Source organism: Clavelina lepadiformis, chromosome 2, assembly GCF_947623445.1.
Source record: "Clavelina lepadiformis chromosome 2, kaClaLepa1.1, whole genome shotgun sequence".
Classification (NCBI taxonomy): domain Eukaryota; kingdom Metazoa; phylum Chordata; class Ascidiacea; order Aplousobranchia; family Clavelinidae; genus Clavelina; species Clavelina lepadiformis.
This window is the reverse complement of record NC_135241.1, coordinates 25,010,734-25,036,718: the sequence shown is the minus strand read 5'-3', so window position 1 is coordinate 25,036,718 and position 25,985 is coordinate 25,010,734. Positions and strand designations below refer to the sequence as shown.

General features: G+C 35.4%; 2 protein-coding genes across 8 annotated transcripts; both read right to left on the bottom strand.

The window, feature by feature from the left end:
- Window positions 1-1,071: 1,071 nt before the first annotated feature.
- On the bottom strand, window positions 1,072-5,087 carry LOC143447232 (uncharacterized). Of its 7 annotated transcripts, none has more exons than XM_076947226.1 (7): window positions 3,685-5,087; window positions 3,245-3,438; window positions 2,992-3,134; window positions 2,777-2,906; window positions 2,442-2,573; window positions 2,224-2,371; window positions 1,072-2,113 (listed from the first exon to the last, which is right to left on the bottom strand). In XM_076947226.1, exons 6-7 carry the CDS (start codon window positions 2,282-2,284, stop codon window positions 1,824-1,826), a joined length of 351 nt encoding a protein of 116 aa, XP_076803341.1. In that variant the 5' UTR covers window positions 2,285-2,371; window positions 2,442-2,573; window positions 2,777-2,906; window positions 2,992-3,134; window positions 3,245-3,438; window positions 3,685-5,087; the 3' UTR covers window positions 1,072-1,823. The 7 variants fall into 7 exon arrangements, with proteins under 7 accessions (XP_076803341.1, XP_076803338.1, XP_076803344.1 ...); XM_076947223.1 differs by having other exon boundaries at window positions 2,442-2,517; XM_076947229.1 differs by having other exon boundaries at window positions 2,777-2,871.
- Window positions 5,088-7,065: 1,978 nt separating this feature from the next.
- Window positions 7,066-10,535, bottom strand: LOC143444986 (F-box and leucine-rich repeat protein 13-like). Its single transcript, XM_076943778.1, has 8 exons — window positions 10,332-10,535; window positions 9,984-10,225; window positions 9,593-9,760; window positions 9,283-9,465; window positions 9,003-9,155; window positions 8,665-8,817; window positions 7,948-8,097; window positions 7,066-7,171 (listed from the first exon to the last, which is right to left on the bottom strand). The coding sequence occupies exons 1-8, from the start codon at window positions 10,533-10,535 to the stop codon at window positions 7,066-7,068; spliced, it is 1,359 nt and encodes a 452-aa protein (XP_076799893.1).
- Between the last annotated feature and the right edge of the window lie 15,450 nt (window positions 10,536-25,985).

Genomic DNA, 25,985 nt, shown 5'->3' with positions numbered 1-25,985 from the left:
ATGGCGCAGTTTATAAGTTGTTATACAGTGATAAGAATTGGGCGATACTCATTCACAAACCTAAGGTTTGCCTTCAACGCAACTCCTGAATACGCCACTGTATGCTAACTATACACAGTTTTACTTATCAACGCAATATTACACTGATGGTTGTCGGTAGTTTTACGACGCTGACGCTGTTATCTTAAACATAGGTTAGTTGCGCAATTTTATCGATTAAACAATAAAACAACTGGTTAGTCTAATTAGACCAACATTAAGGTGTTGAAGAGCATAAAGCTAAACTCGGCAAATATTCGCTTAAATTATAATTTTATAAATGAAAGGGCTCCCACCAATGCTGGGTCTCAGGCATAGATATCGTATATAACACTAGATCGCTCATCTTATTGTTGTCGACCAACCAAAAATGAAGCCAATTGAACATATTTGGCGGGAACAGTAAGGGACCCAAGCTGGGCTTTGAACACGATTTTATAAGGCTTTTAAGCTATTAGGTCCAACGTTAAATTGTGAGATTTCTTCGTCAATTTGTAATCTATATAAAACATGGATAAAAGGGGAACTCAATGCTGTGCTTACGGTTGTGGAAAAAGGAAAAAGAGAGTTAATAGCGCTAGAGCAAGCGATAAGTTAATGGACAGAAGTGCCAGTGAAGGGAGTTCGGATGATGAGACAAGAAAGAAAATTTGTCATCCAAGAACCTTCCATGCGTAAGCATTGGTTCAACGTTAATACCGGTACTGTATGTAAACCGGCAGGTGTTTTTGTGCAACAGGAATTATTAATTAATCGTGTCTTTGCACCAGTCGTTCAATTTAATGAGCTGTAAGTTCAGACCATCTCATTAACATTGCAGCTGTTGTGTATTGGCATGGCGTTCAACCAATAACTTACCTCAGCTAAAAGTGTACCCGAACAGTCACAGCTACATTCGATAACATATTTTTATTAAAACATATATTTATAGTACCAAGTATATGTACAACAGACTTCCATCAGACTCAGACCGAAAGAAAGAATGGCTTGTGGCAATGCGTAGAGATTGTTGGATTCCCAGCAAACACTCAAAAATTTGCTCAGACCATTTTCTGGAGAAAGATTTTGATAGAACAGGGCAACGAAACAGACTTAAAGATGGTGCTGTACCAACTCGTTTTAAGAAATTTCCACAACATCTCAAAAAAGTAAGGTTATAAATTCCAGTAATTATTTGCAGTTAATAAGTTATTTTATTATTATTAAGACAGTTATTTTAATAATTATTGGAAATTATAGGCTATAATATACTGGCAAGTATACAGGCACTGATATAATATACTAATATATATACTGGCAGTATAACTTTGAATTGATTCACTGCAGGCTGGTCATGAAAGGAAGAAACCATATACACGAAATATGAAAACTGGTTTGCAGTCACAATGCAGTTCCGGTAGTAAAGATAAAACAAGTGATTGCCTTGTTAAAAGAAGCTCCTGGGATAAAGTAAAGTCTGACCATACATACAGCATAAGCAATTCACCCACTAAATTGAATACGAAAATCCAGTCACGAAGAAAACAAATTGCAGCAATTCGAAAAAATTTAAAACTCAGTCAGCAAAAGTCACGCAGATTTAAACAGAAAATAGTTTCAATGAAAACTTTAATTCAATGTTTGTATAAAAATCAACTCCTATCTTCAAATTGTGAAGAAGTGTTGAAGGCATCATTTACAGGTGTGCCATTGCATGTCATGAAAAAAGCAGCAAAACAACTGCATTCTTCTAAAGGTTGCAAGTATTCCACGGAATTGAAGGCATTTGCACTAACCCTGCAGTTTTACTCTTCCAAGGCATATGAGTATGTCAGAAAAACCTTCAACTTAGCTTTGCCAGCACAATCAACCATTAGAAAATGGTACACCAAAGTGTCGGCTGAACCTGGTTTTACAGAACCTGCATTCAGAGTACTTTCAGCCAGAGTTGAAGAAGAAAAGAAGAAAAACAAGCAGGTAATTTGTGCTTTAATGCTGGATGAAATGGCCATTAAGAAGCATGTTTCTTGGGATGGCCATCGTTTCCGAGGTTTTGTTGATATTGGTGTGGAAATGCCAGCAGATGATTCCTCACCTGTTGCAAAAGATGCTTTAGTACTAATGGTTGTTTCGTTAAACAATTCATGGAAAATTCCTTGTGGCTATTTTTTTACTGACAGTCTGACTGGTAAAGAGAAAGCTAACCTTGTAAATGTTTGTATTGGGCGGCTCCATGATATAGGAGTAGTAGTTTCTTCTGTGACATGTGATGGTCCTTCCAGTCATCTTGCTATGATCAATGAACTTGGTTTGTCTTTAGACATAGATAACTTCCAAACTTATTTTAACCATCCTGCAGATGAAAATTCCAAAATATATATGTTGTTAGATGTGTGCCATATGCTTAAACTTATACGCAATACCTTTGGTGAAGGTGGCATACTTGTAGATTTTGAAGGAAAGAAAGTGAAATGGGAATACTTGGTTCAGCTGCAGAAACTTCAAAAAGAAGAAGGGTTACGCGTTGCAAACAAACTTAAGTTGGCCCATATAAACTGAAAACAACAAAAAATGAAGGTTAACTTGGCAGCTCAAGCAATAAGTGCAAGTGTAGCTGATGCCATTGAGTACTGCAGCAACACATTGAAACTACAACAGTTCCAAAGTTCGGCGGCAACTGTTAGGTTTTTACGTATTTTTGATCGCTTATTTGATATATGCAATTCCAGAAATCCATGTGCTAAAGGATTCAAATCACCTTTGAAAAGAAGCAATGAGTCCAGCTGGAGGCCATTTCTTGATTTTTCTTTTGATTACATTCTCAAGTTGAAGGACACTGCTGGGGTACAAATGCTTAAAACAAGACGGAAAACAGGCTTTCTGGGATTCTTGATGGCAATAAGAAGTATAAAAGGGTTGTTTCAAGATTTAGTTGGGCAAAATCAATCTCCACTAAGATATATCTTAACTTACAAGCTTAGCCAAGACCACCTTGAGTTGTTTTTTGGAGCCATAAGGTCAGCAGGAGGTTTCAACAACAACCCGACAAGCCAGCAGTTTACAGCAGCTTATAAGCGCTTACTTCTAAGAAGTGATATCAAAGGTGGAGTGGGTAACTGTGAACAAAAGTTACCAATTGAAATTTTGCATATATTCAATGGTGCTTCAACTAGTAACCCTCAGCTGACAGAATCAGGTGCTCATATTATAAGAAAATATGACCTACTTGGACGGGATCTAGAAGTCGACGAAGATCATAGCCTCAGTGAAATTCCAAACATTCTTGGTTTGTCTGAATACAAAAAAGCTGCCATTTCATATATAGCTGGCTATGTTAGCAAAATGGTTGATAAGCAAATTTTGTGCAGTCACTGTAGTCAAGCTCTTGGTTCAACAACCAATTTTCCAGTGTCTGACTTCCTGCAAATGAAAGATAAAGGCAAATTATTTAAACCTTCCGAAAGTGTAGTAGTAGTTTGCAAGGAAACTGAAAAACAGTTTCAACGTCTTCTTAAAACTACAAGAGCAAAACTTCCCCAAGTTAAAATGTAGAAAAATAATTTCTATTTATCTGATGATTATTATATTTATCTGATATATATGTAAACACAGCTTAGTTGCATAATTACAAAAAATATAGAAGATTATATACAGTATCAAATATACCTTGAATTTGTTACGTCGGTTTAGAACAGTGTTTCCCAACCTTTTTTGCCCACGGACTATTTTCCCATTAGCATAAGTATTCGCGGACTCAGGTAATAGGAACAAAAATAAGTTAGTTTAACACTAATCAGTAAGATAAAAAAGCAGAAGCGATTTGTATATTGGGCACATATGCACTATAAATCTTGTTCTTGAAGTTAAACTTGCTTCACAAGTTTGTCGAAATCAGGAGTTATGGTCGTCAATGCAAATCTGATATCATCTTCCGGTTGAAGTTGGTTCCCGCACTTGGTTTTAACCATAGCCAATGTTGAAAATCCAGCTTCACACAAGTATGTAGTCGGAAAAGGCAAAAAGAGCTATTGTTGTTTGTTTGCAGAGGTCAGATAGATTAGGTTTCTTCGACAGAACATTCGTCCAAAATTGACTCAGAGAAGCAATTTTGAACTTGTCTCTACACATCTGTCGACTTTTTTAAAACCCTTTTTACTTCCCATCATGAACGGAAAAGTGCAAACAGACACACAATAGGCCAACTCAAGCTGATGTACTTTAAAAAACGAATCCATTTTCTTAAATATTTGTTCTCCAGTGGTATTTTTGGCAAGTGCACGGCAAAGCAAAAACTGCTTCTCAGCCATTTGTGTCAACATATCGCACCAACACCATGAGCTGTGCATCATTCCCGATATCTGGAAAGAAACAAAAAAGGCCCTGACTCCTTTTAAAAAAGAGAAAAAAGAAGGTGATTCGCGCGCCAGGAGTTGGAAGAAGAAGAGAACAAAAGAATTAAGGATTTGGATTGCCACCAGCGTAACATCAGAAATCAGAAAGGCTCTTCTTTGTCAGACTATTCTGAAATATCCAACACACCAAGGTATCTCTTGCGACCCCTACATTTTCAGTTGAAAAGCCGTCGCGAAAATTATGACCTATGTCTAATTATATACAGTAAATTAATGGGCTTGCGGACTCACAAAAACCTTACGTGGACTCAAATGAGTCCGCGGACTCGGGGTTGAGAAACACTGGTTTAGAAAAAGGAGTATCAGAAGGTATTGCGACATCTGTTCTGGCTAATATCAACCTATCCTTGGCATTCTGCAATCTTCAATATCACATGTTAGACACAAGTGTCACCAACAACCATATCTTTGAGCTTATAAAGTTAGTTTCAAAAGCATACTGCAAAATTCGACTTTACCACCTTGGAAAAGAGTACAATGAAGAAATTACCTGCAAAAAGATACGAAAAAAGTTTAACAAACTTGTACTATTCAGCCATCAGTAATGACAAGTGGATGACTCGTTACTGTTTAATTTCAAATGTCAGTCATTGACATAGTAATGTATGTAGTAGTGATTAGTGAATGGTTTTGTTTTATCTCTTTTGTTTTGTAAAATTGTACATGTAAATAAATTTGGTGAAAAAATGAAACATGTAAAACACAAATGTTTATGTCCTTTTTTACCAAATTTTACACGTTTTACAATAGGGTCCAACAAATCAGATTCTTATTTGTAGTTAAAGTGTGGCACAAAAGAAAAATAGGCCTATAGACTACAGTTAACTGAACATATTTCCAGATGTGGACAGTCAATACTTTGACTTTAAAAGTACTGGCATAGCACCAAAAACTAGCCTAGGCATAAATCTCTCAAAATCTTGAAACTATCACTATAAAAGTACCCATGGCGACTAGCCTAGCTGTTGAGACGACTAAAAGAAAAATTAATCCGGTATTGACGGCATAGCTTACAATGTAACACATTCCTGTCTGGGATTCGGAAGTCGGAACATGGTATTACAAAGTAATGTACGAAGGTACTGTATCAATGCCCATCTCCGATTATTCCAGTAGCCTATCTCTAAAATAATATCGTGCTAAAGCTATGAATTTTCAAAATATACGGTAGTCCAGGCTACATACGGCATCGGCGCATCCTACGATATATAAAGAGTCCTAGCCTGTATAAGTTCTGTATAACGTTAGAACTAGGCTATTTTTACAAATATACCGTACTAGAGACAAGACAATTGTCGATATAACTCCATCACAATTCAGCACCAACTGTTGCGACTGACTGACTGACTGACTGACTGGGTCCCTTAATGGCGGATTCGCAAAGTTTCAATTTGGCTTCAAATCCAGAGGCGAGTTGAGCGATCTAGTCTTATATACGATATCTATGGTCTCAGGACACTGGACAAGACTATAATTACCCGAGCCACCACAAATATTTCAGCATCTTGTTAAATTATTATTTTAACAATCAGAAATTATGAATTAAATACAGCGATTAACAGCTGCTTGTAATCTTCCCAAATACCAGGAGTTTGAATCTATATCGTTGCAGATATCCAAAAGATATGTTAGAAATAACGATAGAACGCAATCAGCTTGCTTACCTGGCTAGTGAAAGCGTTTGTTAGACATATCCGTTTGGTTCTTACAGTTCTTCTTTGTTTTTGTGTAAATTTTAAGATGTCATTGTTAGAAGACACGTCGATTAAATTTAAATATCTAATTTCAATGCGGAAATCGGTCAAATTCTGAACATGTCAAACTGAAATTCTTCATTAATATAATCCAATTGGTGTTCTCTGCTACTTCGAAACCTTGTTGTAATCTTTGGTGTTCAATTTTTGCATCCTGGTTAACATTTGATGAAGTTGCTTCCAAATGGGAAGGTTTTAAGCGAAAGATTTCATTTTAGTTTTTTCGATTCAGATCATTTTCAAAACTTCGTTTTAGATTGCATCTCCTCTACCTTAATCAATGGAATTTAGCGCATTATGCTTAACTTTTCTCTTCTCTTGCCCAAATTCAGTACAGAGACATGTTTTTGTTTTAGTGTAAAAGCTGAAATGAAGTAGGCATTGTCTATTACTACATGGCGGCTTGTCATTGTGTTTGATAATTTTGCTTTCCTGTATTTACCCTTTTCTTTGCATATTTCTAGAAACGTTTGCGTGGTGTTAATTTTTCAATTCATAATTGAAGTGGTGACTTTATGTTTTGTGGTCGTGCGAACTTACCAAGTGGGAACATCTTGCACTTTTAACTGTTTAGATTTGTGTTCTTAGAAATACCTTTCTTGCCACTTAACAATAGTTGGTCGCTCCACGGTCACACACCAGCTACAGTAAGTTAGCTTTAATTTTCAAAACCTAAACCAAAAAAGAAACTAAAGTTTATGATTTTCGTCTGAGTTATGTTATACGTATGTCCAGCTACAATCAGTTGGCAAATTAACACGAATTGTTGACGCAATAATGATGTTCAATTTATCATGTGACCATGTTACAATAGGATATTTTGTATGAATCAAATGAAAAGCAAATTTATTAATCACTTCCATTTGCATTTCTATCAAATTTTACTCAAAATCTTCCAAAGTAATATTCCTCAAAACACGGTCGATATCTTCATGTTTAAGCTCATTGATTGGCATCCTATTCCATAACAGTTCAAGGTCAGGTTTCCTGTAACAATAAAACCAGTTAAATCGCTTTATTGTTAATGCGCAACCTACATAACCAGTATTAGCTTCAGATTTAAAGAAGTTCACTTTTTAAAAAAATGTACACACACTGTCACTATCAAAAAAGTGTAGCAAAACTGCAAATTATTTTAATATTTTATTTTAATATTACATCGTTTGTTATGGTTGCATCGTTGGTGTGTTTTTGCGGGTAATCTGTGAATATTGCTCGCCAATTATGCGTCGCTTTTCCATGTGGAGGAGCGACCGAACGGACGTTTTTTTTGTATCGTTACGCCCTTGATTTTATGTTGGTTTAAGCTGTGATTCTCCTAAGGTTTCAATTAATTCTGTTTTTCTGTTTTTATGACGCTTGGTGCCCGCTTTTAAACCAAATAATATCAGTGAAACGGTCAGGCCATTACCGAAGAGTGTTCCTGAAAGTCTAGGCTGACAACATTTATACGTCACACAATGATCGAATTAAAATTAAATGACCAGCAGCCTGTATGTGCGTTATATAATGTGATGTAGTAGTTTGGTAAATACGCATACACTGTGAGTTGAATGTATTAATATTGGAAGCAAACCTGTCTAATTCAAAAATCTAACGTGGGCATGAAGAAACTTGTTAATTCGATCATGTTGATTAACATTGTGCAAATTGACAACATTTTGTTAATCAAAGTCCGAATAAAATCTGATGATGATTTAATTAAAATTATTGAATTAAATTATTAAAATTATACTTCACGTCATAACATAAAAATATCTTACCGCAAAAAGAGATGTTTGACTTTTTCTTCAGAAATACCGCAACAAAAACACATAGTGAGAGAACGTAGTTTTGGCAAGTAACGTTCTATTTCCGCAAGCCAATCGCCTTTTAAACTTGTCAGTCCCTGTAAACTAACCACCTCTAGTTTTCTGCAAATAAAATTATGTCTAATTAAAATATTATGTTAAGGAATAAAGCAGGTTGGAAATTTGAAAATTAACAGTGAAGTTGTTACCATTGCTAATAATGTTACTGTCAACTATTTATTGGAACTTGCTCAAGTTCTATTGTGTGCGTTTAAATAATCTTTCCTACGCTGTTCCAAGTCATGATTGAAAAGCTTGTCTGCGTTTATCAAAGAAAGTGCCGAATGCTTTCATCAAACAAGATCAATATTATTGAATTGTTAGAGTAAGAATAATTATCGTCGTATTGCAAAACGTCTTTGTCAAAGTCATCGACGGCTCCTCACTGCTGAAACCTTATCGAGCTTGTTTGCAATTTATCGATAAAATTGTCACAAACTTTCCCGACAAAATGAACAATCATTTAAGCTAAATATCTCCAGTTAGATCAATGAAACAAATAACCAGTAAACCAGTGGTTTAAGCAACAGCAATTAAAAAACGGCTCAAATATTACACGACACAATGCTTTGAAAATTGACCAACATGATGAATTATTTCACTACTCGATTATTTTGAGACTTAACATACCTGCATGATTTGATAAGTTCGTCAATTGATTTATCGGTGACTTTGCAGCAAAAGTTGAGTTCAATTCTCTCAAGATGAGGATATCTGGCGAAATATTTACGAGAAAAGCATGTAATAGTAAAGGAACTTGATAAAATTACAACAAATTTACTACTACAGCATACATTCATTACAGTTACAAGTACATATCAATATTGCTTTGCCCACTATAACTTTTTTTCTTCAAATAGTACTGATATCAGAATATAATTTCAGTCATGGAATTATTTAAACAACTGAACACGACACAGCAGATTTATTGGTTTTGTTCAAAGCTAAAATATAAAACATAACCCTACCCAGATGATATTGCATATACTGTGTCATCAACAACGGCGTCTGTATCGCCGATACAAAGGTCCTTCAAGTTCAACCGAGGTTTCTCTTGAAACAAATGATTAAAAGCCTGGGTAGAAACTTTTGTTGCTCTTTGCAAACACAAGCATTCCAGTCTAAAAGAAACATATTGCACTTAGATTAAACATTTTATATTATTGTACTTCAGCTCAACTTTAATGATAAATTGATTGAACCGAATAGCAAATAAATTTTAAATGTGTTATTATCTATATTCGATACCTTACTTTCCCACACAGCGCATGTATGCTTCTATCAGTAAGATTTCTGCAGTCATAAATATGAAATTTTTTTAAGTTTACAAGACAATGGCAAGCATCAATCACAGAGTAGTCAGTTATGTTATCTCCAGATAGAATCAAGAACTCAATCTTAGTTTGTTTGGTGACGAGATTCACTATACCCCTGTACAAAATAAACGTTTTATCTGCGGTACATTTGATCATTCATCAAAATGTTTTCGTATATTTCATACTGATAACAAGCTAACTTAAAGCTTTGCAATAACTATCTTCCAGACAAGACGTGTTACCTATCGCTAAATTGTTGGACGTCGAAGCTAAGAAAATGCAAAATCTGACAAGGCATATCAGCAATGAAATTAACACCATCATCAGTAACTTGATGACATTGTGTTATGTCCAGTTTTGTAAGATGCTCAAATTTGCTCACAACTTTCATGGCTTGATCATCGACGTTACTGCAAATATGACACTTCAGAAAAATAGCTGTCGTCACCAGTATTAAATAGTAAATTTACATTTACAGACTATCATCAGTTGTTTACAATAATTTAAAGTGATTTGAAAGTGGCATCGAAATATGTTTTTTATTGTAATTAAAGGTAACTGATGACGCAATCACAGATTATGTGATCATTCACACTTTAATTAGACTGTAATTGGTATATGAAATGCATTTACCGGCATTCACTAAGATTAAGCCTTTCAATTTTTTTACAGTTTTTTCGGATTTCTTCCAGGATTTGAGCCGTGACATATTCACATTCTGGCAATTCCAAGCGAACAATGTTTGAAAACTTGTAAAACAACCATCGTTTATCTGAACCAAACACAAAGTTTCCATTGATTTGACAAAACGAAAGAGATCGCAAATTTTCGGAAAGTAAATCGATCACTGGCGAAAGGTTCTCAATGAAGGACTCCTGAATATAAAACAAGACCATTAAAGCCTTTGTAGAAATTCAACACATCCACATCTAGTAAAAACAGTAATAAGAGATTCTGTACCAGATTTATTATAGGTCCAACCCAGTTTGTCAGGTCTAATTTATTCCATAATGAAAGGTGAAATGACAGTGAATTGAATTTACGACAAACGAAGGCAACTTCATTGAGAATGGTTACTGGAGACAAATAACTGAAAATCTCCAACCAAATTTCCGAAGGAAGTTTCATCCAATGGACATCAGTTGCACATTCTCCACTAGAGCGATCAGAAGCGGAATCCGCCATAAGTTTATCTTATTTTAGACTGTAAATTTGGATCGTAAATTCGATCGATGGTCGATTTTGGATCAAAAGTAATAATCGTACCAAGACGTAAAAAGAGTAATGCGTAAGTAGAGCAATCAACACCGCACTTTCAGGTTTTGTAGCTTGATACTTTTAAATATGTTTAACATCAACATGATCTCAAACATCAACATGGTCTCTTAGTTATTTGACTTCACAAACATTACTAGCGACAAACATATCTATCATTGTCGCCATTATTTCGTTTTCAAGTTTTGTCTGCTTGCTATTTGTCATTTTCCATCACATTTCTATCAAGTAAAGTAAACATATGTATAACAACATCATTATCTGCAACTTTCCTTCCTGTGCTGACTATCTGCAGAAATCTTTATCGTTGTTATAAAACTCCAGATCACCAAAACCCTAAACAACTCTACTGTGGATCAATTGCCATGAGCATGAAAAGTCAAGAAAAACCAGGAACTGGTTGGAATGTGCTGCGAGGCAGAAACGTAGACGCTAAGTTCAAACGACTTTGCTGATAAAACAATTACGTCCCTGACAATCATAAAATGGAAATATTTAATTTGATTGAAAATTCTAAGTCGCTTTTAAACCCGACTCTGAAACTTCACACAAACTGTAGCGAGTTAAAGTCATGTTTGGAGTTAGGCATTATATGAATAACGTATATGTACGCATTTTAAACGCTTGTAACCACTGAAACGCTTTTATTTGAAATGAAGATTTTACTTTTGAAAAGCGTTGAACAAATAGTTATGAAACTTGTAAATATTTTCATTTTTCGGTAATTTTCTGCAAGGTTATCAATGAAGATCCAAATTATACGAAAAGTGAATTTAAGTATTTGTAAAAACGCGCAATCTCCATCTATTGACATCAGAAATATTTGTAGCAGGCTACTTTGAACAAACAAACAAACAAACAAACAAACAAACGAAAGCTTGGGAACCTGCATGCGGTTGTTATCTTTTCTCATCATGGCGACCATATTGTATGGTCTGGTGCAATACAACGCTGGTGATTCACGGATAAATCCAAGGAGGTGAAACTTTTTGCATGTTTTCAACTTTGTCTTAACTTAATCAAAACAACGGATGCATAGGTCGTTGAATGAGCAATATCGAACGATTTGGAACAACACACTTGATAGTTGGTGGAGCATGAAATAGCAACTGTCGCTGCACAACCAAAGCACATGTCCAAAGATCTTTTTGGTGTTCACGATTTTGACTTAAACATGGATCTGCAGATGCTTTCAGCCGACGAGAAACCTGCGGCAACCAAAGTAAATCCATCGAATAAGATTTCCGACAAACCTCATCATTCAATTGGTTTTGTAAAACACAAGAAGCGCAAGGCTTTCATATAAGCATTCAGTCCTTGCTAAAGTCGTTGTCTGTTGTGAAACAATTTAAAAGTCATTGTGTTTTATATAAGTTAGATGTATTTTGATGCTGAATCTACTGATGCATGTTTTAGGTTGTCTCTTCAAGACTCGGTGATTGAAATAAACTTGAATAAAAGATTTTTTGCCTCATTCTATGCAAGTTTTCTCAAACAAGAGAATAAGCCGGATGTTGTTATTAGTTAACATATACATATAACAAAACATATATCTAAAACAAAAGATACTTTAGAAAACATTCGAACACCAACAAGAGGGCAACATACTTTACTCGTATTTACTAAACACCAGTTGAGTAAATACGAGTACATTATTCATTTTTAAATACATAATAAATACATTACTCATATTTACTCAACAGCAGTTTAGAAAATATTGTTTTCTTTCAGAGTTGAGCGTGGGGTATTATGACGCAGTCACCTGCTTTCCGAATATATTGTCTAACCAACTCTATCTTAGCATTAGGTTGTTCGATCCACTTGTGTAAGAAACTAAAACTTTCCAGCAGACTAATCAACACAATGGAGAACTGCTTTTGCAGAAGAGCTTCTACCAATTTGATGATGTCAGATCCCAAAGTTATTGCTTGGTCGTGAGCGAGTAAAGTTGCCTTGACAAGCGATAGCAGTTTTGACTCAACAAGTTATTTATTGCCCGTTTTCGTGCTTGGATGTGGTCACAGCCTGTAAAAGAGTCAAACATTAACATAATGTAACAGTCGAAACAAGTATTAATAAAGAAACGTAAATATGATGTGAAAAACTGGCGTTTCATTACGGCCCTCCACCAAATATACTGTAAACTACCTGGTTTGTGCCAGCATCTAAGGCTAGACACAGCTAAAACCGGTCATTCTGAGAAAAGCCTGGGTTGGGTAAAACGGGTCACAATAAAAATGTTAACATAATTTCTGAAAACAGTTTTGTAAAAAGAGATCCACAATAAACAGTTTTTTTTGCAACCGAACGGTTTGTCAATGAAATTATTGATGTTTGTAGAAATGTTTCTTTCATTATAAAATTTCCCATAAAACTCCAAGATAGATTGTTAGCAATGAAAAAGATTTTCATATGCACAATGCTTCATATGATATCGGCAACCGATATTTCATTGGTAATCTGTTCAGATTTTCTTCTTCAAAACACACTCAATTATTATTTAGTTAATTAATAATGAACCGCTAACCAGGGTCTGATTTTGGTTTTTCCTTTGGTCTTGCTTTTATGGTGAGATTTGAAAGACTCTTCCCAGAGACCGTTTGTTCTTCGTCTATTCCTGAATCAGCAAAATGTTCAGCTTTAAAAGGGTTTTCATTCTGCATCACTTTTATCAACATTTGAGGAAATGAAGGATATTTCCGTGCCACTGACATGTACAGGACAACACGACTACACAAAGATGTTTCCTGCACGGCCAGCCTGGTATATGTTGTATTTTTTGTCACAAATGCGCATCTTGCATTAGTTTGTTGATATGCTACCAAGTAAGTGTGTTTGGTTGATTGATAATCTCGTCTGTAAAAACTATAACAATGTCCGTAAAAACAATTACAGTAGGCTAACTAAACTAGGTAAAATAAGAGTAAGGATTCTAGAAAAGATACGTCACTCTTGGAAGATCAACAGTCGGCTAACACAGGTGAAGACAAAGGTAAGCTTGACTCTACTAGGCCGAAGCAAGCCGAAGAATTTAAGTCGCTTTCTTCGTAATCGAGCTGACAAACTTATACTGAATAATGAACGATGTTTTCAGGAAGATTCCTCACAGAGTTTACAGCAGAGGCACTGGGTTCATAAAAGTGAAAAGCGACCCTTCACGATATAGGCTTGTGTAGCAGCATTATATTATATACATACATATAAACAAAGTGTGTGCACAGCATGTAAGTCATAGCATAGGACAGGGGTCGGCAACCTGCGGCTCCGGAGCCGCATGCGGCTCTTTCATCCTTCTGATGCGGCTCTTATTAATTTTATTGCTACAGTAGAAACAAACAGAAGAACACTCGCGTCTTTATCTCACTGAGCACATTATAGTAATCACATTAATTAAATCTTGCTGAATTAACTGCTTTTATAAATGCGACACATGACAGTTTTGTTACAGAGTGTCGTTTTCGTTTTATTGTGAAAATAGTTTTGCGGCTCCCAGTGATTTTTATTTTGTGGAATATCGGTTAAAATGGCTCTTTAAGTGCAAAAGGTTGCCGACCCCTGGCATAGGATATATGATATACATTATTCAGTTATAAATGGGAAGAGCAAGTGGTCTAATGCTCCATCAACGGACCATATGTCGTACATAGAGATATGAGCGGCGAGTAATGACGTAAACGACAGCTGTGATGTCATCGTGCTCTGAATGTTGATTGACTGGCTGCTTTCTTGTTTCCTTTCAACTTTCAACCGTAAATAACGTCTATTACGTAACACAAGGAAGTATCGTCGTGACGTCAGAGGGTCATTGTTAACGGCTCAATGGCAAGCGAAACTGCCTATTCATAAATTGTTTCGCACAGTCGAGCGACTGTAACCGCGGTTTTACGTATTATTCGAGCAACATGAAACAAAAAACAGGATGCTTAATTCATTCATTAAATTTCAGTTCTATATTTAACCTCACACAGGAACTTGAATACAATGAAACAATCGCATTGTATATTTAATACAAGTGACAAAACACAATAAAAGTGGAAATACATATAAACACATCTTGGCAACAATCGAGTTCAAATTCTTTTACGGTGATGCCAAATATGTTGATCGCGCAACGAAAGTGCGGTTAAATTGCAAGTGGAGGCGACATTTAGCTAAAGGGATTCATTCCAATTATAAATGAATTTATACAAAGCTACAAACATAACTGAATCGATTAGTACGCGCCGATGAAGCCAAAAAAGTCAAATAAAAAATACAATTATACACTTGTTAACTTAAAATAATCAAAAAAATCCATGCAACGAGTTAATAACGAGGAAATCTCATCATTTCCAAACAAAAAAACATCACAGAATTATAAACCATATCGAAGAAAATATCCGCAGCTCGCTTCAGTGAAAAAACTTTCTGCTGTAAGCACAAAATAATTTCTAACAAAGATTTTAAAATGTGGTAAAAATCCACGGGAGGCGCAATTGGTCCAGTATTGAAAGGTGCAGCTTTTATGAAACCAGATGCTTTCTCAACTATAAGATACATCCTGAAGTAGCTTTAGTGGCTCCACTCTGTATATTTAGCAATACACATCAACGCGATAGATTGAACATCACACAACTGGGCAAAAGTGCAAATTGACATCAGAATCGACCAGTTTCAAACTGATCCAAATGTTTATCATGTTGCACATCATGACTAATCTATAGAAAGAAAGGACACAGTTAACTCGACATTTTGTATGAAGTTCACTTCTTACATATACATATGTTTCAAAAGTGGTTGACAATATTGTCTGAGTATTACTGTGACGTACACTTCAATCGGTAAAGTGTGCAAATGCTTTTGTAGCTAATGTTGTTGGGTCACTTACTGAAATGATATCTTCATAATCGCTTTTATTGTTTTGTGATTCCGCTTATGTTGGCTAAAGCAAATAATTTTGTTAAACCAACAAAAAATAACCTACACAGGAATTTAACCGTGTTCAAAGAGAAAGGAGAACTCATTGTTAAAGTTACATCGAAACAACAAATTGAATCGAGCTGCGCTGATTTTAATTAGGAAAACGCGAGATGTGCTTTAATAATATACTCACAGTGGGCGACCATCCATGCAACATCACGTCATCGTTGGTCGCATCCCAACCTATGCAAATATGCCATCAGAAAAGTTCTGCTTTAGCAAAACAGTTTGGTCTAAATAAAGCTGCAATTTGGCCATAAACTATGAGCCCTGTTGTCCATCCATGTATTTATAAAATGCTCACATTATTTTCCAAAACCTCTTGAGTTGTGTCAAAATTACTTTCCTGCACAGAGCAGAAGTTACATAAACAACTTGTAACACATACCCGCAGCGTTTGCTCTACTTGGTAGCGGTGGTTTCTTTTTCTTCTTTGGTTTGTTTACTTCCGCGTAAGTTGCAATGGATGACTCTTCAACTTGGGTTGCATCTGTGTAGAAACGAGATACTTGATGATAAATGATTTACATGAGAAAACCTTAAAGCTTAAAAACAATGGCATTTTGGCCGATTGAAATAAATCAAACACCACATAAACATACCTGCATTAACTCTGTATCAAAGTAACAAACTCTGTATTAACCTACCTGTAGTGTTTGCTCTATTTGGTGGAGGTGGTTTCTTTTTCTTCTTTGGTTTGTTCACTTCCGCGTAAGTTGCATTGGGCGTCGCTTCATTTCGTGTCGCATCTACATAGAAATGAGATATGTAAATGACAGTTTGCGAACAGCAAGGAGAAAACCAAGCAGTCTAAAATCAATGTGGGACATGATTCTTGTTTACGTATTCACCTCATCACAAGACATCAGCCAAATAACTGAGAAGACTCTCACCTTGAGCACAAATTTTTTGTTTAGTTTTGATTTTATCAACCTCAGCATAAGCGGCTTCCACTTGATCTTGTGAGGATGATGCTTCATACAGAGGATTGATTCTCCCTTCTTTCGCTGATGAACCTGGTTGTGCATAATAACCTTCTACCTAAAGCTCCTTTGGTATGTGTAGGAATTCAATTTTCAGCTACACAATAAGTGACTGCATCAATTAATACATGAATTTGAACACGTTTCCATCTTTCTTCTTCTTTTTCATCTTCTTGTCAACCTCAGCATAGGCAGCTTCAACCTGGTCAGGAGATTCTGATGATCCATAAAGTGGATTTATTTTTTCTTCTTTTTCATTCGATCCTGTAAAACACAATTTGACAAATTAAGTTAATGCATTAAATTAACAGCTTGTACAATGAAAGTATCTGCAGCAGTTAAACATTGGAATCTCTTCGACAATGTACAGCGTTAAAGAATAAGACTCTACACAAATGAGCTAAATTATGGTAATTACTTCCTTGTTTCAAGTTTCAACTTAATTTGGAAGTCTCCTTATTACCATACCTGCGGTATTTGCTCTACTCGGTAGCGGTGGCTTTTTTTTGTTGTTTGGTTTGTTCACTTCTGCATAAGTTGCATTGGATGACTCTTCAACTTGCATATAACCAGTGCAGTTAAACCAAGCATTGATTTATAATTTGTGATAGAAGGGAAAAATATCTGCACGCCGCATTGGACAATACAAAGAGAAGACTCTCACCTTGAGCAAAAGCTTTTGGTTTCTTTTTGCTTTTATCAACCTCAGCATAAGCGGCTTCCACTTGATCTTGTGAGGATGATGCTTCATACAGAGGATTGATTCTCTCTTCTTTCGCTGATTGTTCTAGATCACAACATGAACGTTTCAACACACCAGTTACAAACAACACAATTAATGACTTGAAATCAACAATTTAATTGTCTTCTTATTTTTATCCACTTCAGCATAAGCAGCTTCTGTTGGTTCAGGTTGGTCCGATGAACCATAAAGTGGGTTCAATTTTTCCTCTTTCTCTGATGAACCTGGAAGATGCGGCAAAATTATTTTTGGTACTAAAGCTTGAATATAAACCTGCTTCAGTAATGCTTTTATTATGTAACATGTAACAAATTGATTAGATTTCAACCTTTCTTCTTCATCTTTTTTACGTCAACCTCAGCATAGGTAGCTTCAACCTGGTCAGGAGATTCTGATGACCCATAAAGTGGATTTAATTTTTCTTCTTTTTCATCTAATCGCAAAATAATTTACATTATGGAGTTACTTCAGCTGAAACTTTAACACACCAAAACACATTCTCTAGAAGGCCAATCACACAACAATGGGCTTTAAATAGTTTACAGTATAATACGCTTTTTAAACATTTGTCTGATCAGCTTCACATCGTACATATTGTAAATACACATTAAAGAAACTGAATTGTACAAAATTAGTTGATTAAGACCAGAAAAACAAAAATCAAACAGCGTTGGTACTGAGTTGGTTTTCCTAGTTCTCTATTCAACTAGTCAATATCCATGTGATAAAAGCTGTTACAAGAAATGTCTGTTGTTAAAATTATCTTACATTAGCAAGTACATATTGCGTTTATTGCATTATTTATTATTATATTTGTGACCTTTTATTATTATTTTGATATTTGTATTGCATTTATATTTATTATTTTTATAATTTCCATAAATCGCAACTCCCATTTCTGTTATTAACACAGACATCTCTTAAACAACACTTGTACATTTGCAAAACTGAATTTCGTGCATTACCTTGAGTATGGTTAAGGTCATGTTAAACATGAAATAAAAAGTTTAATAAGATTATGCTTTAAGCATGCAGTAACTAATGGCAATGTTAGTAAAAAATGTCCAAAGCAATTAAAACAAACAAACACTAAAATATTCATCCAAGTTAAAGTTGCATCAAACCGTTTTCGTACATTTCCTATTGACAACAGGCTAATTTGAAATTCTGCAATCGATACGTTTAGTACAAGATGTATTACCTGTCGCTTATTAGGACCACGACAGAACTGAGAAAATGCAAAATCTGACAAGGCATATCAGCAATATAATTAACACCTCTATCAATAACTTGATGACATTGTGTTATGTCCAGTTTTGTGAGATGCTCAAATTTGCTCACAACTTCCATATCTTCATAATCGACTTCACTGCAAATATGACACTTCAGATCAAAGTTTTCGTCACAAAGACTAAATAGTTACTGAATATGTTAGTTTAGTCGTAAATGTTATTGCATAGTACAAAATGTTTACATTGACAGACAATTAACAATTGTTTACAGTATTTTAACGAGAATTGAAAATTTTACTGAGTTGCATTTTTGTCAGTGTAAGTAACTGGTGACTCAATCAATGACTTCGTGATCATTTGCACATGAAGTGGATTGTCATTGATTTTTCAAATGCATTTACCTGCATCCACTAAGAACGAGGGTTTAAATTTTTGTGAAGTTGTATCGGATTTCATCCAGGATTTGAGCTGTGACATAATCGCACTCTGTCAATTCCAAGTGGACAATGTTTGAAAACTTGTAAAACAACCATCGTTTATTTGAACCAAACACAAAGTTTCCGGTGACTTGACAAAATGAAAGAGATCGCAGATGTTCGAAAACTAAATCGATCACAGACGAGAGGTTCTCAATGAAGGAATCCTGAATATAATCCAAGAATATTAAAACCTTAATCCAAATTTAACACATATACATTTCGTAAAATGAATATTAAGTGATTCTGTACCAGATTTATTATAGGTCCAACCCAGTTTGTCAGGTCTAATTTATTCCATAATGAAAGGTGAAATGACAGTGAATTGAATTTACGACAAACGAAGGCAACTTCATTGAGAATGGTTACTGGAGACAAATAACTGAAAATCTCCAACCAAATTTCCGAAGGAAGTTTCATCCAATGGACATCAGTTGCACATTCTCCACTAGAGCGATCAGAAGCGGAATCCGCCATAAGTTCGCTTCATTTTAAAATTAACTGATCAAAAAAAATATTTTGCTTGAAAAAGTTTACCTAATGTTTTGAATTCGGTTTCAAATTTAGTTTTTCAAAAGCAAAAGAATTATTCAATCAACTAAAGTAAAACTTCTAACCAACTAACTTACTCATCAAACACTGAAAGAACGGTGTTTAATTTCTGTGGTAAATACTTATTAACACTTTTTGCCTTAACAAAAAGATTGCTTGGTCAACTCGTCTTCATGTCAAACTCTCATAACACCAGTCCCCAAATGTAAAAACCAAGAACAATAAATGGTCGATTTCGAGGCAAAAGTAGTAATTAATCGCACCTAGATGTAATAACAGTAATGCGGAAGTAGAGCAATCAACTCCGCACTTTTAGGTTTTGTAGCTTGAACCTTTTCAATATGTTTAACACCAACCTAGTTTCGAACTCAATCTATAAGGTACCTGTACCGAATAAGGCCCACTTAACACTTTTTTGAAAATAACTTAAGAACCATAAATGAGAATAGACTGAAAAATCGTGTTCTATTAGTGAGGGTATATGACTACAACATATTAAAACCACAATACCTGACAACCCCCCAAAAAATTTTTATAAAGAAATTAAAAATTCCAAAAAATGGGCCTTATTAGGAGCATAGGCTCCTAATAAGGCCCACCAATTTTGTGAGTATTTTGATTCAAAACATAGTAATAGACAACATATAACATTATTAGAAATTTCACATTTTAAGTTGTACAAACATTTAAAAAGATTCCACTAGGGGAATCAAAGTAACTGCAACAATTTGCCAACTGATGACTGGAACCACTCTTGAAGTCTGGACATCAATTAGCCAAGCATCTTGTATGGGCCTTATTAGGCGCATGTGGCATCCACGAAAAAAATGTCACATTTTTATCATCAGAAAAATTTTAGCAAAAAAAAGTGCATTATCCTTTTCAATACTAAGTTGGTTGTTACATGAAAACTTCAGCCGGCTGACAACAGTTCATTTAACCGGACAAATTCTCACTTACTTTTTTTCTAAATTAACAAAACCACCTTAACTGCAAATATCAAATTTTTGTTGTGCTCTAGCGAATCGGTTGATCACGTGACAAGGATGAAATCTGGTAAACCATCATGAATTTATATTAGTTTTTATGTAGGGACAAAATCTTTCATTTATTTGCACGGGTTTGCGAAATATGAGCAATGGGCCTTATTAGGGACCGGGCCTTATTCGGTACAGGTACCTTATAGTCTCAGACTCTTGGCTAGTTGACTTCACCAACACTACTTGCGGAAAACATTTGTTATCTTTGTCAATTTTTCGCTTCAAGTTTTGTCTGCTTTCTGTTTTTTATCTCTCGTACATGATGTTTATTAACAGGCAACTTATAGCACTCGTGGAACAACTTGCTGACAAATATTTCAACATAAAATACAAAATTTTTAATAAATGACCTTCTTAACTTGCAAGTATTTCTGCGTAACTCCAACTTAAGGTGATTAACAAACATCATTATCTGCAAGTTTTCTTTCAGTGCTGACTTTGGTCAGAAATCTTTATACTAGTTATAAAATCTCAAAATCATCAAGACCCTAAACAGCCTCACTGAAGATAAAAATAAGATAAGATAAGATACCATGAGCAGGCAAAGACAAGGAAAAAACAAGAAATTGTTGGAATATGCTGGAAGGCAGAAGCGTCGACGGCTAGTTCAAACGTTTTTGCTGATAAAACTATTACGTCTCTGACAATCATAAAATTGAAATATTTAATTCGATTCAAAATTTTAGTCGTTTTTAAACCCGACCCGGGATTTATCACACAAGCTGTAGCAAGTTAAACTTAGGTTTGAAATTAGATATTATGATATGATATGATATGACGAACATATTTTTATGCAGTTAAAACGCTTTTCTGTGAAACGAAGATTTTACTCATGAAAAGCGTTGAACACAATGCCGCCATACTTGTAAATTTTTTACTCTGCGCGGTGATTTGCTTTAAGGTTATCAATGAAGATTCTAAGTGTACGAAAAGCGAATTTAAGTATTTGTAGAAACGCAGAATTTCCTTCGATTTACATCAGTTACATTTTCGTCTTTATCGTTGCTAAGGCAAAACAACATCTTCTAAAACTTACTTAGTTTAGGTTTATTTCATGCTTTCCTTGACAGAGGGTATCAGTTGCTTAATTGTGTTGATGCAACTGCATTCTAAAATTGATAATAAAAGGTACCGTCGTGATATCATCTTATCTGACCTGACGAGATTTCAGATTTTCAGAGAATTTCCTTCGATTTACATCAGTAATAATGTATCAGGCTAAATTGAACAAACAACCAAACGAAAGCTTGTTGTTGTGGGTTTGGAACCTGCATGCAGCAGGTCAAACACTTTGCATGTTTTCAACTTTTTCTTAACTTAATCAAAACAACGGATGCATAGGTCGGTGAATGAGCAATATTGAACGATGTAGGACAACATACTTGACATTTGGTGGAGCATGAAATGACATAATATGAGCAACTTATTTATATTTATAAGGACTGGACTATGAGTAAGCCAATAGATGCATAGAAATCAAAACGGATCTATATCTCCTTCTTTAAAAAAGCTACAACTTACAATATGATAAAGGCGGAAACAAACACATTGTAACAGAAGATCCCAAAAAATTAAATTGATGCAAAATTCGATGTGGAAAGCAAATACAAGAAACATATTCCATGAAACAATTATGTTTGTTTGTTAACAATAAAATAATCGAAGAGAGGCCTTCTTTCTGTTTAAACTATATAATCAAGTAACTTTGTTTTGTGTTAATCATCCAATTGTGAACATTTTATTTGTCCGTACTTGTCTTCACAGTTTGACCAGCAGTTTATCGTTTGCAACGTTGTTACAGTTTCATCTTTATCGTCGCTAAACCAGAATAATATCTTCTAAAATCTACTTAATCTACTTTATTTCACGTTTTCCTTGACAGAGGACATCTGTTGTTTTATTGTGTTGATGCGACTCCTTTCTAAAATTGATAAAATTTACGGTTGTGATATCATCTTATCTGTCCTGACGGGATTTCAGATCGGAGCTTATTTGCACTTGCGCCCTTGTAATTGTTCTTCACACCTTGACCACCTCGCACTATTATCTCCGCTTAAACTCAGGTAGTTAGCATTTTTTCTCATTGTCGCAATGAAAGTCCGACATCGCACTATAAATTATTCTGTAACTCACACAGTTGCTTCACATTCAAGTAGAAGGCAAGCAGCTTAGCAACGCACAAGACAAGGAACGTTATTTAAGTTGAGCATAATCGTAACTAGTGAGTAAAAGATTCGAAAAAGTAAATAATAAGTATGGTTGAAAATTGGTGCTGTATTTGAAGAAATGAGTCTCATTTCATGTAAAGTTAAAATAACTTTTAAAATTTTAGATTTATTGATTCGAGTAAAGTAATTTTTTCCTCAGTGATTCAGTTAGTTTCGTTCAAACTTAAACTAAGTTTCCACATTTAAATGAAAAGATTTCAGATTCTGGGAAATGTCACATTATTTCATGGAGTTGCTGAATCATTAAATACATTGTTCAGTAGGCTATATAATTTGTTACCTTCCAAAAATCAGTTTATTTTGCGCTATTGCGACTGGGTATAGAAATAAAAAATGTTAGCTGATAATAACCCGCGTTGGTGAAACTGCTTCCAAAACTTGACGTTTGTGAACATTTTTATTCTTTCACAGTAAATAGAAAGCTCTTGGTACAAATATATCCTGCGTTTAAGACATCGAATTTGTTTTTGACGAAATGAGCAGCAAAAGAAAGAATCGTTTCTTTTCTGATTCAGATGAATCTGGCAGTGAAGATTTTCTTCAAGTAGATTCATCTTCAGCAAATCATCGAATGAGCGGCATCACTTCATCGAAACCAAAAATGCGGACATCGACAACAAACTCTCTCGACGAAGAAGCACTCAGAAAGAAATTTGATGACGGTTACGATTCGGATCTGGTCGGAGATGAAATGGATCGTCGCCGATTGGCGAACATGACGGAGAAAGAACGCGAGCTCGAATTTTATAACAGATTAGAACGACGCGAAATTCTGCAAAAACGATTCGAAGTCGAAAAAAAGGTTCTACTTGGACAACCGCGAGCAGAAGGAGAAAAATACAAACAGAAGAGAAAGAAGCAAAAAATATCCGTCTCGAGTTCTCCATCTTCCCTGCCGGACGCTTCCGACAGGAAGAGAATCATGGGAAAGAGAAAAGAAAACGAAGCTTTAGAAAAGCTGAAAGCGGAAAGACAACGAAAGAAGGACAAAGTCGTAAAGACAAAATTGCAAGTCAGTGCTGTTTACTCGGACGATGGTGATGATGAAATGCCGATGACGAGGAGTCGACTTGCCGCAAAGGTTCCCAGTTCTACCGATACAAACTTTCATGGAAAAATTTCTCACACATCAGACAAAGATGGTCAAGATAACATCGTTACAATGCAACCTCCGCTGAGCAAGGACAAGGTTTCAACCATTCGATTGTCAAGATTCAGGTTGGAAAAATGGTTTTATCTTCCAATGTTTAGAGAAGTTGTGTTGGGATGTTACGTCCGCATTGGAATCGGCAATTATGAAAGCAAGCCGGTTTATCGAATGGCTGAAATAGTCGATGTTGTTGAAACTGCCAAAATTTATCAACTGGGTAAAGTTCGAATAAACTTGGGTTTCAGACTGAAGCACGGTCAGCAAACGCACGTCTTCAGACTTGAATTTGTTTCCAATTCCAATTTCACGGATTCTGAATTCTTCAAATGGAAGCAAGCCATGGAAGAAGCGGGCGAATCTCTTCCAACCTTCAATGACATCAAAAAGAAGCAAGCCGCTATCAACAAAGCACAATCCTACATTTTCAAAGACACCGACATCGATCGCATCGTCAAAGAAAAAAGTCGATTCCGAAAGACTCCAATTAATTATGCAAGGAGTAAGACCGACATAATGAGGCAGATAGATATCGCCCTGGAGCGTGATGATACAGTTGAGGCGGCTCGTCTCGTTGATGTGTTGAAGGATTTGGAAGAACGCGCCACTCAACTGGACAATCAGAGACAGAATCATTTGGCCGGGACCACTTACATAAATCAAGGAATTAAATCGCACAACTTGCAGAAGGTGAAGGCTTACAAGGAAGAATGGGAAGATCCGCGGAACAACGAGGCCGACCCATTCACAAGAAAAAAATGCAAACCACTCCTCATGTGCAACACAAAAGATGGGAAGCAGAAAAAAAGTCTCCTCCAGCAAATAGACAAACGTTACGGCACCGGTTCGTCAGAAAGCATTTCTGATGCTGAACCAAGCAACATGGCAACTGTCGCTGCACAACCAAAGCACATGTCCGAAGATCCTTTTGGTGTTCACGATTTTGACTTAAACATAGATCTGCAGATGCTTTCAGCTGACGAGAAACCTGCGGCTCTCAAACTAAATCCTTCGAATAAGATTTCCGACAACCCTCATCATTCAATTGGTTTTGCTAAATGCAAAAAGCGTAAGGCTTTGATATAAACATTCAGTCCTAGCTGAATTCCTTGTCTATTGTAAGACAAATTTACATTTATTGTGTTTTACGTAAGCTAGATTTATTTTTATGCTGAATTTACTGATGTGTGTTTAACGTTGTTTATTCAAGAGTCGATGATTGAAATAAACTTGAATAAAAGAATCTTTGCCTCAATCTACGCAAGGTTAATCAAACAAGGGAATAAACCGGATGTTGTTATTAGTTAACATTAGTTATGACGCAGTTTATAAGTTAATATACAGTGAAAAGAACTGGGCGATACTCACTCACAAACCTAAGGTTTGCCTTCTACGCATCCCTGAATACGCCACTGTATGCTAACTATTCACAATTTTACTTATCAACGCAATATTACACTGATGGTTGTCGGTAGTTTTACGACGCTGACGCTGTTATCTTAAACATAGGTTAGTTGCGCAATTATTTATCGATTAAACAATAAAACAACTGGTTAGTCTAATTAGACCAACATTAAGGTGTTGAAGAGCATAAAGCTAAACTCGGAAAATATCCGCTTAAACTAAAATTTTAAAAATTAAAGGGCTCCCACCAATGCTGGGTCTCAGGACATTGGACAAGACTACAATTACCCGAGCCACCACCGACATTTTTGCATCTTGTTGAATTATTATTTTAACAATCAGAGATTGTGAATTAAATACAACGATTAACAGCTGCTTGTAATCTTCTCAAATACCAGGAGTTTGAATCTATATCGTTGCAGATATCCAAAAGATATGTTACAAATAACGATAGAACGCAGTCAACTTGCTTACCTGGCTATTGAAAGTGTTTGTTAGACATATCCGTTTGATTCTTACAAATTTTTATGACGTCATTTTTTTGTGTAAATTATAAAATGTCATTGTTAGAAGACACGTCGATTAAATTTAAATGTC

Coding starts and splice junctions, on each gene's coding strand:
- LOC143447232 (XM_076947226.1), bottom strand. CDS start 2,284: ATGTCACAGAAGAAACTACTACTCCTATATCATGGAGCCGCCCAATAC. Junction 2,114..2,223: donor CCAATACAAACATTTACAAG/GTTAGCTTTCTC, acceptor CTTTTGCAACAG/GTGAGGAATCATCTGCTGGC.
- LOC143444986 (XM_076943778.1), bottom strand. CDS start 10,535: ATGGCGGATTCCGCTTCTGATCGCTCTAGTGGAGAATGTGCAACTGAT. Junction 8,818..9,002: donor GTATATGCAATATCATCTGG/GTAGGGTTATGT, acceptor TGTATGCTGTAG/TAGTAAATTTGTTGTAATTT. Junction 7,172..7,947: donor GTCAAACATCTCTTTTTGCG/GTAAGATATTTT, acceptor TTATTGTTACAG/GAAACCTGACCTTGAACTGT.